The sequence below is a fragment of the Zootoca vivipara genome, chromosome 7 (assembly GCF_963506605.1).
Source record: "Zootoca vivipara chromosome 7, rZooViv1.1, whole genome shotgun sequence".
Lineage (NCBI taxonomy): Eukaryota > Metazoa > Chordata > Lepidosauria > Squamata > Lacertidae > Zootoca > Zootoca vivipara.
In genome coordinates this window covers 35,499,474-35,518,686 of record NC_083282.1, presented here as the reverse complement: position 1 = coordinate 35,518,686, position 19,213 = coordinate 35,499,474, and the positions used below count along the sequence as shown (strand labels likewise).

At 41.9% G+C, this 19,213-nt stretch overlaps 1 protein-coding gene across 4 annotated transcripts in view; it reads right to left on the bottom strand.

Moving 5' to 3' along the window:
* The window catches only part of DOCK7 (dedicator of cytokinesis 7), a 125,870-nt gene that overhangs the window by 92,535 nt on the left and 14,122 nt on the right, over positions 1–19,213 (bottom strand). For all 4 annotated transcript variants that reach the window (XM_035123060.2, XM_035123061.2, XM_035123063.2 and 1 more), the window contains exons 3-7: positions 5,027–5,202; positions 4,185–4,253; positions 1,989–2,118; positions 1,656–1,868; positions 887–972 (exon numbers count right to left, since the gene is read on the bottom strand). In XM_035123060.2, the coding sequence (XP_034978951.2) occupies positions 887–972; positions 1,656–1,868; positions 1,989–2,118; positions 4,185–4,253; positions 5,027–5,202 (674 nt within the window). The remainder of the gene's footprint in view (positions 1–886; positions 973–1,655; positions 1,869–1,988; positions 2,119–4,184; positions 4,254–5,026; positions 5,203–19,213) is intronic.

Genomic DNA, 19,213 nt, shown 5'->3' with positions numbered 1-19,213 from the left:
GTACTGAATCAGTTATCTGACTGGTGGCGTAAAATCTCATCTCAAAAAAAAAGGCTACATCAATCATGTTGTTTTTAGCCAATTGTCCTTTGTTTGTGGGATAAAAGCCAGATGTAAACAGGATGAGGGAAGGAATTGTGTCTATGAAGTATGTCTTTATTATACCAGTTGCATTGGCTGCCAGATTGTTTCTGGATCAATTGAAAGTGCTAGTGTTGACTTTTAAAGACCTACGCTTTAGGGACAAGGCTACATGAAAGACGACCTGAACTCATATGAACTTAAAAGGTAAAGGTACTCCTGACCGTTAGGTTCAGTCACAGATGACTCTGGGGTTGCGGCGCTCATCTCACTCTATAGGCTGAGGGAGCTGGCGTTTGTCCGCAGACAGCTTCCAGGTCATGTGGCCAGCATAACTAAGCTGCTTCTGGCAAACCAGAGCAGCGCATGGAAACGCCATTTACCTTCCCACTGGAGCAGTATCTAGACTCTTAAATCTCAGGGCCGTGGGTTTGACCCCCCATGTTGGGCAAAAGTTCCCTGCTTTGCAGGGGATTGGACTAAATTACCCTCATGGCCCCTTCCAACTCTACAATTCTATGATTCTATAGTACATACCATTTTACAAAAGCATGGCTAGGTTTGAATATTGTGGCAAGCTTATTTTATCATTATTTCCAGCGTTTTTAAATGTACGATGGGAATATTTAATTGACTTACTGCCATCTTTGCACATTAAGGTGCTCACTGTAGATTTTGAAAAATTAATTGTGTCTTGGTAGTTCTATCAGTCCCAATTATCATACAAGGTGCATTGATTTGATAGATCAAATGCAAGCATGCATTTTTTTTTTAAAAAAAAAATAACAACAAGCTTATTACTTACTTTAAAGACAAACACTTCACAAGAAGCCTCTGACCAAAGTGTTCCTTGGGGATTTCAGGGATGCCCAGTCTTTCTATTGGTTCTTCCTGAAATTGGGCACAAATCCAGCAAGTAATGCATGCACTCCTTCCACAAACAAAGTGTATTGTTAAATGGCTAAAGAAGGCAAAGTAGATTTCCTCCCCTCCTATTCAATACAATTTAATCTTCAAGCTTAACAGCGTGTGGCTTTTGCTGCAACTATAAATAACACTGAAGGGGTTTAATTTAGGAGAGCTACTGAATAACAGATTGGAGTTCTGTAAGAAAATTCCTTGGAAAGCGATGATCCAAAAGTCCAGATTTGTGCTTTAATCACATGCTGCTTTGACAGCAGTCGCATGGAAACAAAAGCAAATGCAATCTTAGGGTCAATCCCTTTAAAATCTTTGGCTCCTCCACTCTCCTCTACACTTTCTACAAGAGCTGGCAAACACCACTATCGAAAGCCTAGGACTGGTATTCAACATTAGTCATAAACAAAGTAGACTCATCAAATTCATCCCACTGTGGACCTACAGGCATACAAACCCAACAAGTTATGAAAGAGCTTCATGCTATTTTGCCTCTATCTTCTCCCTCCCCATCTCATTTTAATGACTTCTGAAATTGAAGTCATATATATAGTCCTACTATAATAGACCAGCACTCACTATCTGGCTACAGAGGTGGACCTGACACGTGTGTGCTTTGTGCTAGTATTAACAGGTCTCAGTTAACCTCTCAATACCTCATCTGGGGCTGGATGCAATGCAAAAAGTTCCTTGTGTCTGTTGGACTTTCTCTGTTCATCATTTTGATGGTCGATTTCTTCATTTGGGGTCCGATCCAGAAGATTTGGAAGCAAAGCATCCGGGAGGGAGTTTTTCAAGTCAAAAATACTGCAAGCCCAACTGCCCCGAGGTGTGTCATCGATTGACATGGACCGTCTTTTAAGATCATCCTGAGATTGAAGAAATTAAACGAAGCATGTAAAGTGAAATACGAAAAATGTCACATGTATTTTTAACACAGTGAATTTTATTATTAATTTTTTAAGATGCAGGCTTCATAAAGCACCTACTTGTTCATCCTGGTAATTGTTGCCATCCGGAACTTCATCAGACTCAAATATCTGTTTGGGTAGGCCTTTTTGCCTCTCCTTCTGTTTGTCTAATGTGTTGGGGTTAAATCCTGTTCCCAGTTTGTGATATCTATTCAAAAATAGATCATATTAAGCAATGTGTCTCCTCTACAAAACCAAGCAGAAATGGCGAGCAACATCTGAAAGCTTAATTCCCTCCCCAGAAAATAATTTTTGCTACCCCTGACAGTATCATGTTGTCCATCATGTTCTGTAACAGGAATTCCTGAAAACAGCATTTTCTCTTCCGACTGAAAATGTGGATTCCAGTGTAGGATATTTAGACTTGCAGTCTTAAAACATCAACTCATACTTGTTACTTTTCCTGGTTGCAATAAGAAATGACTCCTGCTGTGACTATATAATCCTATAAGCACAAGCACCCGTCAATCAGCAATGGAATACTTGAAGTGTACCATGATGTAGCTAAATGCAAACAATTTGTCCTAGTAGACTGTATCCTTTAACTCATTAAATCACTAAATATTTTTATAAGCAATCCAAGTGTCACAGCATTTATTTATTCCAAGGCAGTTGCAATATTGTGATCATTCTAGCCTATTATTCTCAGAGTTGGTATTATTCTCAGAAATGGTATTACCATTTCCCCGGAAGCCAAATTAAAATTATTCTTTCCGTATATGATCTTGATGGGTATGTGACAACTCTCTGCCCTTCCTCCTCCTCTATTTCATCTGCACATCTGAACTGGGACTACTAATGACAACTCTTGGGAAATATGTACATTTATTCTGGCCTCCTGAGAAGCTGACAGCACTCTCCTGTCTCACTGCAGTCTCCATTCTGACTGCAAAGAAGGATGGGTGACAAAAGGCTTATGGGTGGAACCAGACATGACACGGAACACAAGGGGTTGCCAAATGGAATAGATTGCTCGTAATAGGGCTATCTGGCTAGGATTGCCTGATATGCCTGAGAAGGCCCAATAACATTAACATATTTAACATTGCTACTGGATCATTTTACTTTTAAAACATTCCATATTTTATCAGTGTCGCTCTATGTCAGCCTTCACCTTCCTGGTGCCCTTCAGATGTACTGGAGTACAACTTCCCCCCCAGCCCCAGCCAGCATGGAGGGCAAAATTTCTCTACTATTTCTCTACTACTTTCTGCTCTACTATAAAGACAGAACTAGATGAGAAACGGCGGCGGCCAAAACTGGTAAACTCCATATTGTCTACCTCCTTCTGGACCTGACCTGTTAGCCTGGTTTGTTAACTGATGTTCAGCCAGAATTTCCCCAGTTCAGATATAAAGGGAACTGTTGTCACATGAGGGGAGGAGGGGTGAGCGAGGAGCCCTCTGCCCCAATGCCTATTCCTGGACTCATAAACCACAGTTCATAAAGTTGTGAATGATCATCTGAACCTGGACACAGAGAAATTGACACTCCTGCACCATCGAAAGAAGGTTATTTCCTACCGCCTTCCATTTCTTGTTATCAGCCTTTTCCACTATTATTTTCCTCTTCTTTTTATTCCTCATCTTGACATTTTCTTTTCTACCTAATTATATAAATCGTTTGAGTAGTTAATTGTGGTTTTACCAAGTGATTACAAAAGCTCTGGGAGGACAGTGAGCTTGGCATATACCGGTACTCTAGTCTCACGCAAAAAGGCTCTATTCTGACACAATTCATGAGTCATCCCACTGACTGCTGAACTGCTCCATTGCAAACAATCTCTCCTCTGCATATGGCAAGCCCTTTCAGCTAACTTGCTTCCTATAAGTAGCCACAGCAAAAATGTGGGAGGGGGGCAGAGAATATGCATAGGTGACCCATACTTTCTCCATTATTCTCTCCAAGGCATTCAGAAAGTTGTCTCCCCCTTTTCAGGAAGTTATCCTTAAGGGAACCTGCCTAAAAGTGATGGCTGTAAAATAGCAGTGTGGTCTTACATTGGCTCTGAATTGATAGCTACAGCAACTGCATTCTGAAAATCAGTTCCCACCATAGCTGCCAAGTTTTCCCTTTTCTCGCGAGGAAGCCTATTCAGCATAAGGGAAAATCCCTTAAAATAAGGGATAACTTGGCAGCTATGGTTCCCACCCACCCAACAAACACAGTTGAAGGGCATCTCTTCAAATATATAACTTTAAATACACAACTTACTTTCTGTTCACAATGGCCCAGTCTTCTGTGTAACTTCTTACGCAATCCCTCACGTGAGGGTCCATTTCACTACAGAGAGGAAAAATAGCTCTAAATGGTCTCTTCAAATCACAAACACCTTGTTTCATTTTAGACTGACAGGCCAAACTACCATTTAATACCCCAGTACAGTGGAACCTTGGTTCCCAAACGGTTTAGTTGCCGAACAAATTTGCTCCCAAACATTGCAATCCTGGAAGTAAGTGTTCCGGTTTGCAAACGTTTTTCGGAAGCCGAATATCCAGTGTGGCTTCCGCTTGAGTGCTGGAAGCTCCTGCAGCCAATCGGAAGCCACGCCTTGGTTTTCGAATGGTTTCAGAAGTTGAACTGACTCCTGGAACGGATTAAGTTCGGGAACCAAGATACCACTGTAATAAATACAGCTTGCATTCTGTAAACATCTACTACGTTTCCAGTCATCACAAGGGCATACAGGTTGCCCAACTTTCCTTCATTCAATGTTTATTAATGTGCTTCCTCCACCTTTATGCCATAAGTTACATGTGACACAGAGCCTCTACTTTTTAGACTTACAGTCAATTCACTGTCTTTCCCTTTGCTTCTCAGGTCAACCTAGAATTTCAAGGGGTACAGTTCCCTTCTCCAAGGCCTCACACTCTGATTCTGCCACCACTGCCATCTCTCTGTACCTGTATAATTTTTTATTTCTTTGCTCTCAAAGCTGCCCTGGCTCCAATGTATAGTTTTGAGTAGCAAAGGAAGAGAAGAATATGTGGATAAAGTCCAACTCCTGTTAATGGCTTCAGCCAGGCCATCTCCCATACCTGTTGGCTAGCTCTTACCTCTCTTCAGGTACTGCTGACACAAGTGTTCTGCATTCTCGAGGACTGTAGATAACTTCAATATCATCAGAAGGAAATTCAAGCAAGTCTCTCAAAGGGCCGCAATCCACTGCAAGTGGATGTGTAAGGAGGTATTCTTCCAAATCCACTGGATCCACAGGCTCGGTAAGAGGCACCTATGAAGATAAAGAAAAGTTATTCTAAAGTGTCAACATTTGGCTATTTTAAAATAAATATATCTGTACTTAATTTCCCCACACTGCGTATTTTGTTTTTTGCTCTGTAGCTGAAAAAAAATATCAATATCTAAGACTGCCCAGCAATACACAGGACTGCCAATTTCATTAGATGATAAGGTTTTCAGGCCAAAATCACAAATACTGTACAGACACATCCAGATGGTAACTGCTTTGTTCCCTCACCGGGAAAAACATTTATCTCCTGTAGTAATATCCCTCTGTCACCATCCCACAGAAAACAGCCAGACAGACATGTAGACCATCAAGTCCTAGGCTCAACAGTCATCCCCAAAAAGCACATGGACTAAAAGATGGGATACCAACAACAGCAAATTAAAATCTCAGAGCCTGTTCTGAAGATGCATCATGCAAGCATTTTGCTGAAGCCAAGGTGTGGCTCTTGTCAGTGCCTTAATGGAAGAACCCCATGTAAACTGCATTAATTTCAATCATGGAAGAAATGCAGGATATAAATGTAGTACGGTAACTAAAGCAAAAACAAACTGTTCTGCACATGTACCCTGCAGAAATTGGTCATGCTATTTAGCTCCTGTGTGGCAAAGGCTCAAGTTTTATGCCCTTCAAGATGGTATGCAAGTTGCTTTCCTGTGCTTTCTTGTGTCTCAAAAGACAATGGAGTTTACCTCTGGGGGTGAAGTCAAACTGCTGTGTTACCAGCACTAAAGTGCCTTCCCAGGGCACTAGCCTGGGCGGTGTGTACGGAGGTCCTAGGCTGCCCAGAAAACAAGACACACACACCATTTGGCCTTGCTGATGTGGCCCAAAGACAAGCAGAGCAATACGTGTGGCACCAGCTTGGCTGCAGAAGTTGCTGGAAGGAGGTGTAACAAGGCACCAACTTAGGCACTCCCCTCTGGATTTTTGTAGTAGGGTTTACTCCTCAGCCTTTTCGTCTTCAGAAGATATCCCACAAGGCAGTAGAGGTTTAGCATCAGAGTCTTCCTTCTCCTACCGGTAGGTGGGCTACCTTCCCACTTTCTTGTGAATTTAAGAGATTTTGTAAGTGCAGTGGTACCTCAGGTTACAAACACTTTGGATTACAGACTCCACTAGTACCTCAGGTTAAGAACCCGGAAGTAGTACCTCAGGTTAAGAACTCTACCTCAGGATGAGAACAGAAATCGCGTGGCAGCGGCGGCAGGAAGCCCCATTAGCTAAAGTGGTACCTCAGGTTAAGAACGGTTTCAGGTTAAGAACGGACCTCCGGAACGAATTAAGTTCGTAACCAGAGGTACCACTGTAGTCTACCAGCAGTAGCAGTGCAATATCAGAGCAGAGGATTCAGCAAAAACAGTGGATCAGCCTCACCAAACAAAGGGATTCCAGTGTCAGAGTTTACTCTTCTTATAGAGGATAATGTGTCTAGTTCCAGGAGTGCTTTCCACTCCTCCCAACTGTGGTGTGATGTAGCACAGTGGCTAAGAGGAGTGAGATATGAGCTGGGGAGTAGTTGGTCCAGGTCTCAGATCAGCCATGAATTTGCTAGGTGACCTTTCACAGACCATTATCCTCTCAGTCTCAGTCCCACCCCGTCTGCAATCTGGGGGCAATAATACACATATACAGAACTCTTTGAATATTCTCAAGTCCTATTATTATGCCTGGCTCATGATGGATAACGGACCCTGTGAAAGCCAGCACCTAATTTTATTGAGGCTCGCACCCATCATCATAATCATAACTTAATGGCCCATTCTGCGGACAGAGGAAACTCGAGCTTACAATTATGCAAAGAATCTGGAGATTCTGGTCCAACACTCGCTGTGCACTATAATATCATCTTCTGCCTGGTGAAAGGAAACAGATGGTCCAAACTTCACGGGGACATGCCAATTGGCACATAATATTCACAAGACAGCTACAGGGAGATTACTCTGCGGCCCAGGAATTGGGTCTAGGTATCTGAAGGGATGCCTGCTTCCACACCAATCTCCCTAAAAATCATTATCGGAAACCCTCATCCAGGTGATATGACTGGGATGGGAACTTGCATCACCTCCTCAATGGAATTGTCTTCCTAGGGAGATTTGACTGCCACCTACTCAGAAATCTAAACAGTGATGGTTTTGTTTTGTTTCTTACTATTGCTTGTTTTATTCACTGCCTTAACCTTTTTAGCTTCATTGTTGCTTTAATCCTTCACTTTTGTGAAGCATCTGAGGCACCCTGAGATTATTTCTACTGAAGGGTTGCATAGAAGTGAATTAAACAAATTCTGTTCACAGGAAAGGCTGTAGCTCAGTGGCAGAGCACAAGCTTTTTGAATGCACAAGGTCCCAGGCTCAATCCCCATCTGGGAAAGACCTCCGCCTGAAATGAGAGAGTGCAGCTGCCAGTCAGAGTAGACATTACTAAGTTTGATGGACCAACGGTCAGATTCTTTATAAGGCATCTTCTTACGTTGCACATGCCCAGGTTCTGCTGACCCAAACCCTACATTCTGTTCCAAAACAAACTCTATGGGAATTAAGAAGTACAGTATTATAGAAGTAGGCCAAAAATAAATGCCTTCTTATTCTGAGTCTTTCATTTTCTTGAAACAAAGCAATGCTACACTCAATCCATTTCTAGCAAATGATTGCTACAAATGCACAGGTTTGATACTTGTATTTCTGGGGCTGTGTCGCTTTCCATTATACTGTACTACAAGCCTAGGCAAAAATCATCAAGGTGACTCAGGAGAGAGACATTTCCACCCTTAGGCATCACCAAGTCATGAAAACCTGAGCACTGCCTTAGTCGCTATGTCAGCATTTAGCAAAGCCTCCAAGGCAGCACCTCCATTACTTTCAAAATCAATTCTAAAAAAGCAAAGCCTTTGATCTGACCTTCCTTCTCATACAGGGCTGCAAGTTAAGACTGAATTAGTAAACTAGCTTTTTGCAAAAGAAAGGGGGAAAGGTGCTCAAACAAAATGGTTCAGATTGATAGGCTGGTTATTGAGCATCTGAAGACTTCAAAAATAAACCCTACAAAGCCTAATACACATATAAACAAACGGTATAAACAATATAGACCTCCCAGTCATGGTCAAGCAATGAATATGGTAAACAGCAATACTCTTCATATGAAGCTGGAATTCTGAAGAGAATCATCTTAAGCTAAGAAGGGGTGGCTGACCACACAATGCATAAAGCTTGGTTGCTTCTTACAAGAGTCAGGATTTGGTCCTAGGTCAAGAGGGTTTGATATCCCAATCTGCAACTGTGTTTGAATGTCATGCTAAACCATAGTGCTCTGACATGGCTGCAAGGAGCAGTTTGGAAGCTTCCATTTTTTTTTGCTCCAAACAGACAATTCAAGTTGGCTTGGTTCACACAAACCATACATAACCAGTAGGCACAGTTTGTCAATGAGAATGGGTTGGCAGAGAGCACGAACCCAACACATGCCTAGCTCCATTCACATTATGTCAAGCTATAGTTCAGCATGATGTCAAAACACAGCCTCTGCATTTGCTTACATGAATCAAGATTTTGTGTGACCATATTCTCAAATAAGCAGAGCACTGGTCTCTAAGAGCTTTGAGACAGACAAACACTTTACAGGTGCAGCTTCAGTGCAACACTTTAAAGCAGGGGTGTCAAACTCAAATTCATCGGGGGCCGCATCAGCAGTTTGGTCACCCTCAAAGGGCCGGTTGTATCTGTAGGACTATGTGCCCACTCTTTATTATCATAAATTATTGTCACTGCATTCAATTATTACTGTTTTTTTTTGTAATAATGTCAGTAATAACTAGCTCTGAAAGCAGAAACATAGTCAGAATAATGGCAAGTAGATATTCAAATGTACAATTATTGTACAATTTATTGAAAAATGATTTTTGGTAACTGCACTGGGTGGTGGAGGCTTGCTAGGGTTTCATGCAGGAGCTTTGCAGAGCTACTGGTACCTGGAGATGCTGGGGTCCTTCTACATGCAGCTCCACGCGGCGCTGCTGGGTGCTTTGTCTGTGCTTCAGCAGCAGCAGCAGCAGCAGCCGTTTCCAGGCGCCGAGCCGTGGCAGGAGGAGGACAATTCAAAGTGCTACAGAGCACTGCTGCGTCCCAGAGGCTCGGCACTCTCCGTGCGGCGCTGCTGGGCACTGACCCGGCAAGCTGCCTCCTCCTTCTCCTGCTGTGGCTTGGGGCGCTCCACACAGCGCCTTTCTAACACCCCCAGGCCCCAGCTCTTTGTCGGCGCTTTGTCGGCGCGGCGCTTCAGCAGCAAGGTCCCGCTGCTGGGTCCCGCTGGCTGGGGCGCTCGGCGGGCCACATGACGAGGTCTGGCGGGCCGGATTTGGCCCCCGGGCCTTGTGTTTGACACCCGTGCTTTAAAGAGAGAATAGAGGCAATAGTTGCACTCCCATAAGGAGAGAGGCCCAGAAGGTCAGGAGTTCTGCAAATACAATATCTCCGGTTCAATCATGCCAAAGATTAGAATGCTAAAAATACTTTAAGGTACAATTCTTGGTCATTTGAGACTAGAGAGTAAGCTGCTGATGTGCTCGAAGTGAAACATATTTGCCCTGCCTCCCAGAAACACTGAATGGATATATTCATTCTGAACTGGTGATATGGTGACATACGTTTCCTGTGGGATAGATTCTGTTGCCTTTGCCCAAATTCACCATGTGATTTCAACATCTGAAATGGCCCCCCTCTCTTTTCCCATGCAAAAACATTGCTCCCAACAGGAACACCATGTGATCACCATAATCAGTAGCATCCCAGCCCTGTAAATTGCTAGGTTCTGCCATTTAAGAAAGCTGGAGGGAAAGCACAAATCTGGTGTGTCACTGTGGTGCTGCAAAGCAAAAGGGTGCCTTCAACCCTACGAAGACCTAAGTGTTAAACTGTATGTGAAAGAAACACAGAGATAATCAGCTACACAGACAGGGAAGAAAATAAATGGGACAAACTTTTAAACTGAGTACAAACTGATGTGGCAGGGAATGTGCTGTATTTGTTTTATTTTTCTTATCCTCTATCTTCACTAAAAGAGGAAAATATATTTCTAATTATAGACTGGCTGCCCCTCCTAGCACCATCATCCTTCACAAAATAAAGTAGAAATTATCATCATGCATCACAGTGATCGTTGGGCAACTGTATTTATTATTTCTCCATCCATTTGAATCCATTCTTGCCAAGAAAACTACCATATATTTAGGGTGCCTTATTTTACAACAAAATATGGTAGGTGAAGAATGATAGGCTGAGAGCAGTAGAGGCTTGCTCAGCTCCTTACCCGACTTCCCAACACTGCCATTCCTGCAGCGTACTGGGAAGACAAGGGCAAGGGGTGAAGAAGCAGCAAGGCTGGTGGAGTGCAAACGCACCAGCAGGGCCAATCCAGAGCTCCTGCTAGTGTATTTGCATCATGTCAAGCTCTCGCCTTTATGCTCCTGATATGCCAGACCAACGGCAGTGACAGGAGGTCAGCTAAGCAATGCAGCCCATCCCACCACTGCTGGCTGAGAGATTCTCCAAGGGCACTCAATACTTAATACACTACAATGCACATTTCTCATGACATTGTACAGACTTCCCTGATCTGATCTGGTACCCTCCAGGTGTTTTGGACCACAACTTCCATTCCCCAACCCTCACCAGCCAGTATGGCATTGGCCACTGGTGGAAATTGTAGGTCAAAACATCTGGAGAGGACACAGTATATAAAATAGTTCAGCACAGGCCACTGGGTGATACATGACTAAATATGGGTCAGCCATATTCCAGGGCAAATGCACACATTCAATTTTTGATTTGCTTACAGGGAAAGAGTATGACTCAAAAAGTCTAGAACAGTCTGTGGGGGGAAAAGTACCGGGAGCCAATGTAGACATGATTAGAGCAATAATGTTAGAACAATAATGTTTCTATTTTAGGTGCAGAGTGTTCACAAACGTCCTTATTCAAGTAATGTCTTTCCTTTTATGAAATGGAAGTAAAACTGCCAACACATTCCAGGGAACTTCATAATGAGAACTGATGTCAACAACGGCTACAGGAGCTCATCAGCTTCCAGAATCAGGTAAGGCATTTGCATTTTGGTCCCTACACCTCTTCAGTTGACTATTATAGCATGAAGATGTAAACAAACATAAATGTCAAACCCAGAAGCCAACATTAGCCTCGCCATCTGTGCAGTCAGAAATACTGCCTAACACCTGAGTAAACAGGCAAAACATAAATTCTTGGTTATGAAGAGGAACTAGTTTGTGTCAGCTTATTGGCAGATGAAAGACAAACGCATTATTTTAAACTCTGGCTTTTTATGGTGGAGAGGCGGAGAAAGCAAGCTTTGGAAGGTCAACCTATCTCCTTTCTGGCTATAAGGGATTTGTTGGCACCGCCCTCCTGATGAACAGGTTGCCAGCTCCTATTAGGAAAACAATGTTATGACCTTTCCTCAATAAGCCATATCAGGACATGGGGTATTGTGCCAGTCAAGCTTTCAAGTGCTTTTTCAAAGGAACATTGGGGAGGGTATCATTATTTTCACTGTAGAAATTGAAAGCCCATATAAAAGCAGAGAAACAGGACTAACGTGTAACAGGCAACAATGCTCCCAGGCAAGCTATATAAGAAGAAGTTAAATTGATTCTATGAGTTAGATTCTTCCTGTTTCAGTTGCAGGGCCTATTCATACCAACGTTTCCTGCTACAATAAAATCTGGCATATGCTCACCTATGTCATCTTACAGTCAATAGTGCATCCACTGCCATACATCAGAAAATCCAGCTCTTAGGTTGCCACCAAAAATATGCATTTATGAAGGTATGCCAAAAGTTGGCTTTTGAACATCGCACCAGATGCATACAACCCTACAAGCCTCAGCAAGAGGCAGAATACCTCTATTTTAAAGTATTTTCTTTTGTAGCTACTACACACGCAAAAGTCACATGAACATGACCTCAGATAAATGAGTTTTGGTCAACAATTTCTTCCTCTTAAGTGTTTTTTCCTTCTGCTTCAATCTTTGATATTAGTCATTCTCTTGTTATGCAATTCCAACCACACCCTATTTTTGTTAACCTTCTGTCAATGGATCATGGAGAATAGTTATAGCATCAATAATGTCTAAACATTCTGGTGTTTATCATCAGTGAGCATGGATGTAAGTTTTGACAACATTATGATTCTTGCTGTGGAAAATAGTTTGTTATTTCTGCAAGTAACATTTTTTTTATATACATGTTGCTCTTTATAGGGATATTTCAAACAATTGTTATTTGTTTGGTGCATTAACTTCCTGCAATACTATTAAGTATGCTTTGTGTTTCTGGCTAAACATCTAACTCAACAAAAGTTTCAGAAACTACAGGAGACAAGGTGCCACCCTGCCAGCATACAATTGGGCAAACCAGTAAGGCACGACTTTAATCACTCTGTAAGAATATTTATACCATAAAGCCTTCTGCAGCTCTATCAGTTTGAATCTCAGTACACACTCTGTACTGAGTGTGTCGAAAGGCTTGATCCTGAACACCGCAAACCCGGAAGTAAGTGTTCCAGTTTGCGAACCTTTTTGGAAGCTGAATGTCCGACACGGCTTCCAACTGAGTGCAGGAAGCTCATGCAGCCAATTGGAAGCTGCACCTTGGTTTTCGAACAGTTCCAGGAGTCGAACGGACTCCCGGAACAGATGAAATTCGACAACCAAGGTACTGTGCCACTGTATTGCAAAGAGCAGGGCAAAAATCCATTTAAATTGTAAGTTTAAACACAATTTAGCCTAGACATGGGAACAAGTTGTCTTGAAAGCTTAGTTCTCCGTTCTTGAAAAGCCTGGTTTAAATGTCAAGGTATTTCTATATAGCATCCCTCGGGAGAAACTGGAGTAGTTGGAACTCCTTCAAGTTGTCCTTGCTGTACTGTTGCATTTATGAATGCAACAGTAAAATTAACTAGTCAAGGCACAGTCACCACAAGGTAAACAAGCTGTGCAAGAATTACAAAATACAGAAGCAACGGCCATTAAGTTTGGAAATCTGCTAAGTTCCTAAGGCTGAAATCCTACACTCGCTTACCTGAGATCTAATCTTAACACACTAAATAGGACTTATTTCAGAGGAGACATGCATAGGGTTTAAGAGGGACACCCATCAGGTATAACTGTGCAATAGCCTAGCACTGGAGGTCATGTTGGACAGCAAAGATCATGTTGAACTTTAACTGACAACTGATTCAAACTTATTTTCCCCATGCATGTATTAGGCAATGGTCACCAGAGGATGGTGTGGTGTGGCAGAGCTGTGGAGCCAACCCACCAACACCACTCACTACAGCTTACGTGGATGTGGACAGGGGAGCAACGACATCAGGGCTGTGCAGGCACACCAGATTGGCGCTGTGTGTTTTTCTACAGCTGTATGAAAATAACTGGGAAAGAGTTCCATCGGCAGCACCAGAACAAAGAGCCACTCATCATGACTACCTTTGGCATATTCCAGTAATTGCAATAAATAAACGTTCTGCCTTCTTCAGCGGTTCACACCTCTTATGAGGGAACTGCCATCCTAAATATATACATACATTATATCTATATAAATGTGTACACAGCCCTTAACTAAAGTAAGATACCAGTTTGATAGATTGGGTTTATATAAACTATTATCCTTCCCCCGGCTCCATTGGGAAGCGTGCACAGGTAGAGTTAAGGTTGTCAGTGCTGGCATTATAAAACCCTGTCTCAAATGTTTATAACTGGACTGTTACAAGGACGCTCAAGCGTTTTGTCTTTAAGGCTCTGTTATTCTTCACTGTTATGTCCCCTTACTAGCTCGAAAATAAAACTCTGCTTCCTATCGACTTTGTCCTTCCCTGGATGTCAAACACAGTATTTTGCAGTATTTTAGTGCTTCCCTCAGCCAGCCAACCCTTGTTTCCATTTGCTCTCCTACCTGCATCTCTGCAGTATCATCTGCTACAAGATGAGCAATGTGTTAGCTAAGCATGTCTATCTGTTATTCCATCCATACAACACTGTTGTATTTCCTAGTGCCGTTTCATTTTTAAAGTGTCTTGGGATTTGATGCACAAGCTATTTTGTCAAGGCGGAACCAAATGTGCTGCGAGTGAATCAAAAGAACAGGTCTAAGAGCCTTTTGTTCTGTGAGCATCTCAAATGCTCCAACCTGCATTCTATTTTCAGTGGCTTTTATTCTGGGTGATCACTCCTAATGCATTGTAGCAAAAAGGGGCATTCACAAAATACTGGAATCTGTGCCCCCCCCCCCAAAAAAAATTGAGAACAAAAAACAGATTTCATTCTAAACCAAGCTTTTTAAAATAAAATAAAATATGTACTTTTTAAAAATGATTTGTCTTCACTTTTTAAATTTATACCTTATGCACAATTGATATTTAAATCAAACTGAGTGTTTTTAAAAGTATGTTTTAACTGCCCTGCAGCTTTTCAAGTTTCCAAGTTGCTATTACAAAAGTCCTATATGGTGATGCCTAGGGTGAGTTATCTTTGATGGAATTTGCACATATCACAAAATCTCCAATATCTAATAATAAACTCATACTGAAAATGCAAGTATCTTCAAACAGTATGTAAGAACATTAGGAACTACCCTATACGGACTTGGGCCATGCAACTATCTATTCTATCTATTCTATTCTAATCCTATGCTGACTGGCAACAGCTCTCTAAAGGTGCCAGAAAAAAGTATTTTCTAGTTCTGCAACCAGAAATCCTTTGAATTTGAAATGCCAAGGATTAAGCAGCTAATTGTGAAAGCACCTAAGTGTGTTTTTACCCATACAAGGGACCTGTGCTGACACAGAAAAAGAACAAAATTTGGGAGTGGAAATCTTTTTATTTACCAGTGGCTTTCAAACCCCTGAAATCATGTTTCGTTCTTTATTAGAGAACAATAGAAAACATGCCAGTCAAAGAGAAATAACAACAATGGGTGCTTGACCTACTTGGCTCAATCAGCAAGACAGCATTTGTACCACCAAGCAAGGGAGGGAGAGGGGAAATCTAAGGCATTAGATGAAGAAGATCAAAGTCTGCTCTACTATGGGTATATTCAAAGACGGATAAAGTTCTTAGGCAGTGAAGACAGACAGTAAATTTAACCCTACAGCTGCTGGCTACTCATACATTTACAGGAAGGCAAATCAAATTTCAGGTGTTTATTTAAGTGGCCATGAAGCCAAGACTTGAAAGACACTTGTGTCTATATTATCTGCATTAAAAAAATAAATCCTTCCAGTAGCACCTTAGAGACCAACTAAGTTTGTCATAGGAAAGCTCATACCTATAACAAACTTAGTTGGTCTCTAAGGTGCTACTGGAAGGAATTTTTTTTATTTTTTGTTTCAACTACGTCAGACCAACATGGCTACCTATCTGTAACTTATATTATCTGCATAACATTGATAAATGTAAGATATTTAAAGGTAAGGTAAAGGGACCCCTGACCATTAGGTCCAGTCGTGACCAACTCTGGGGTTGCGGTGCTCATCTCGCGTTATAGACCGAGGGAGCCAGCGTACAGCTTCCGGGTCATGTGGCCAGCATGACAAAGCTGCTTCTGGCGAACCAGAGCAGCACACGGAAACGCCGTTTACCTACCCGCTGTAGCGGTACCTATTTATCTACTTGCACTTTTACGTGCTTTCGAACTGCTAGGTTGGCAGGATATTTACTAAGATATTTAGCTGCTCTCCCTGGTAAACTCATAGGATATAATGTGAAGAAAGTAACTTATGAGACCCACACCACAGTGGGGCTGTGGGGATTAACACACAGGAGAAAACGTTAATAACCGCTTTAAATATACAGGAGAATGTTCCTGGGTGTGGTGGGATTTCCTGATGCTTTGGTAAATTATGTTAAGAACACCTTTTACTGCAGGCTTTTTCTAAGAAAACAAAATGACAGTGGGGAATAAGGTGAATTTAAGTTGATGAACATCCATTTTCCCTGCCAGAATTCCTCTAGAATTCTCGCTTTTTAACTGGATTTTTTTTTCTTAAAGGCATAGATTCTCATGTGCTATATTCCATTTTCCCCAGAGAAATAAGGGCATCTGAGTTTTTCTACTGAGACTCTGCACTAAAACAGTAAGACTGAGAAACAGGACAAGTATAATTTGTAACTTTATTTAGTAATCGCTTCGTTAAAAAATGACCTTAGGCAACATAGAGATCAAAATACAGGCAGTGACCATTTTAGGCCTGTCCAATTGATTTGCGTTTGCTAACACATCGGTCCTTTGGGACATGAAAGAGGGGTGAACGGGGGTGCTTAGAGGTGCTCCACCAACATGCATGGGGCAGGAACAGAACCCATGCACAAAATGCTCACCACCTGTTAGTAAATTCAGCATTATAATCCTAAACAACCCAAGCAACGCAACATAAGAAAAAACAAAACACATAAATGAGCCAAACACCACCACAAAACTAAAAACCACACAGCCACTGTTAACCACAAAGGCAATAATGCTAGTAACTTTTCACTTGGGGACTGCTGAAACTCCTCCTCCAAGTCTCCATAGGTACTTCTGGAAGGAAGACAGCAATGGGCCTAGGCATGTGACAGAGCAGGCTTCTCCAACCTGATGCCCTCCACATTGTTAAAAAAAACAGCAATTCCCATCTCCCCTGGCTGCTTGCCATGATGGATGGGGTTCAGCTGAATTAAAGTCCAGGTTGGGAAGGTCGACATACAGTGCTGAACTTCAATGGAGGAGGAAGCTCAGGGTTGCATTCCTGCATGCCCATGACACACTAGTTGACTCTGAGTCAGTCACTATCTCATATGATAAAGCCCTTTGGAAGGCAGCATGGAAGAAAAATGTAACCAGTCACAATTGTCTCTGGACGGCACATTTAGCAGGAGTTTGCCAACCAAACAAGCCATGGAAGTATGGATTGAGGTCTAGAAGACTCCAATTCACTGTGTTATCAAAGCGCTTTAATTTTTATTTCGAGCAGCCAACTCATAATTTTGTGCCTTTAGGTTTAACAGCGCTAGTTTCTTGGCAATTTAAAATGGTTGAAGAACTCAGCTGATGAGAAAAGGCTGTCACAATTCCAAAATTCTGAGGCTTTTATTTCCTTCTGAAAATAAAATGTCAAGCAAGGCACAGAGGGAGACAGCCACGGAGGGGGGGAAAACCTGTTCTAGGAGCTGGAAGGAAACTTGGTATGAAGAATAAAAGAAAATATGGCTCCTATTTTTCTCTGGTAGCTCAGGAATGAGGATGCTTGCCTAAAGGTGAAATTAACTGACCTGTTTTTATGCAGTGCACACACACATTGAATATATAACTAACCAGCAAAGATTAAATACAGTATGCAGATTGGCTGCATCCTATCTTTCAGCAGCGTTCTGAATGGCAATTTTACAGAGATGCTGCCAAGAGTGTGTTCATAAGAAGTCTATTTGCTTTTAGTGATGCATTTAAACTGAAACTGTCTTATACAGTCTTATTGTCTAAGCTGAGTGCAAAAAACATTTTACATCAGTGCTGAAAGATCTAGTCCTGATAAGGGCCTTTGTTATTTAATTAATTCATGACCAATCAGCAAAGCTTGCATCTCCACAGGTTGTGCTTGATGCAGAAATGCCTAGGGATGCGATTGCTATCTGTCTTGCAGACTTAACTGGGTCTCAAAGTCTCTCTCATCCAGTCAACTGATTTTTTTCTCTATCAGTATAGCTGGTGGAGGTGTATGGAAAGGAGAGGGTGGATACTTTTTCTAGACGGCGCCACAAGATGGCAGAATGAATTCTCACCAGCCCTCTTGATAAATCTTGCTCTAATTCTAGTGCCCCATTGGGCAATGGCAAACGTTCAAAGAAATGTCTCAGAAATGAAAGGAAAGAGTAAGAGTCGTTGACCTTTTCATATTTAAATGAAACAAGATTTAACAAATGCACTACCTTTTATTTAATTTCAACATGACTTTTACATTACCTGTCAGGTGATTTGCAGTCTAGCGTATCACTGCATAGTCAGATAATTCATTAGTTACTGCCCTGTCACAGATTGGACGAACTGAGCGTGAATACACAACACAATTGCCAATAATAAAAGGTACTCAGCGTGGGGAGGCAACGGGCTGCAATGCATAACCCTTATGCTGCATTGCTGCCACCACATTCATTGGGGATACGTAAGTGGGAGCATTCAAGATGTGAACTACAACCTCTAACAGCTTGGGATGAGTTGAACAACACTGTTTTCCATTCTCCTAAATCCTCCTTGGCTCTACCTTAACATTTCTTGCTGAATATCTCAACAAGAAATGTCAGGGGTACATTAACTACCGTATCTCCTTCTGTTAACTTTCTAAGGAAGTGAGGCAGCAAACCAACAGTGCTGCCATTCTGGAAACTAGCAACACTCTCTTGAATATGCAGCTTGTTTTTAATTTTTAAAATACATCTCCAACTCTTCCTCACAGCCAATCCTGTTCAACCTAAAGTTAGTTCAGAACATCTTGAAGAATCAGCTGCTTGTTTTTAATCTTTTTAGATTAATAATATCCAAGAAACATGTAGCTATTGTGAAATTTGTGTAGGTATAATTACACAATCAAACGTTGTTTCAAATATCTTAAATAATCAGTAGTCTTTCAGCGCTTTAGTAGACTGATGTCATGCATGAGGATTAAGGGATTCAGTGTTGTCGCTCACATACTTCCAATTGTGCAGAGCAGATTTTCCCTTCTCTCCTCTGCAGCTCCCAGTGCATCCTCAAGATATGCTATAGAGGGCCAGGAAACCCTCTAGAACAGATTTGGGTGCACACTGGGAAAAGTTATGAAAGGGAAGCCTCATTGTGCAAGCAGAATCCCACTCATGCAATGCTGGAAACATCCCTAAGTTTGTATCCACAAAAATATAGCAAAAACACTTAACTATGGAAGGGAAGCATCCAGAATTAAGAGAGAAGAAGTCCAACAAGAG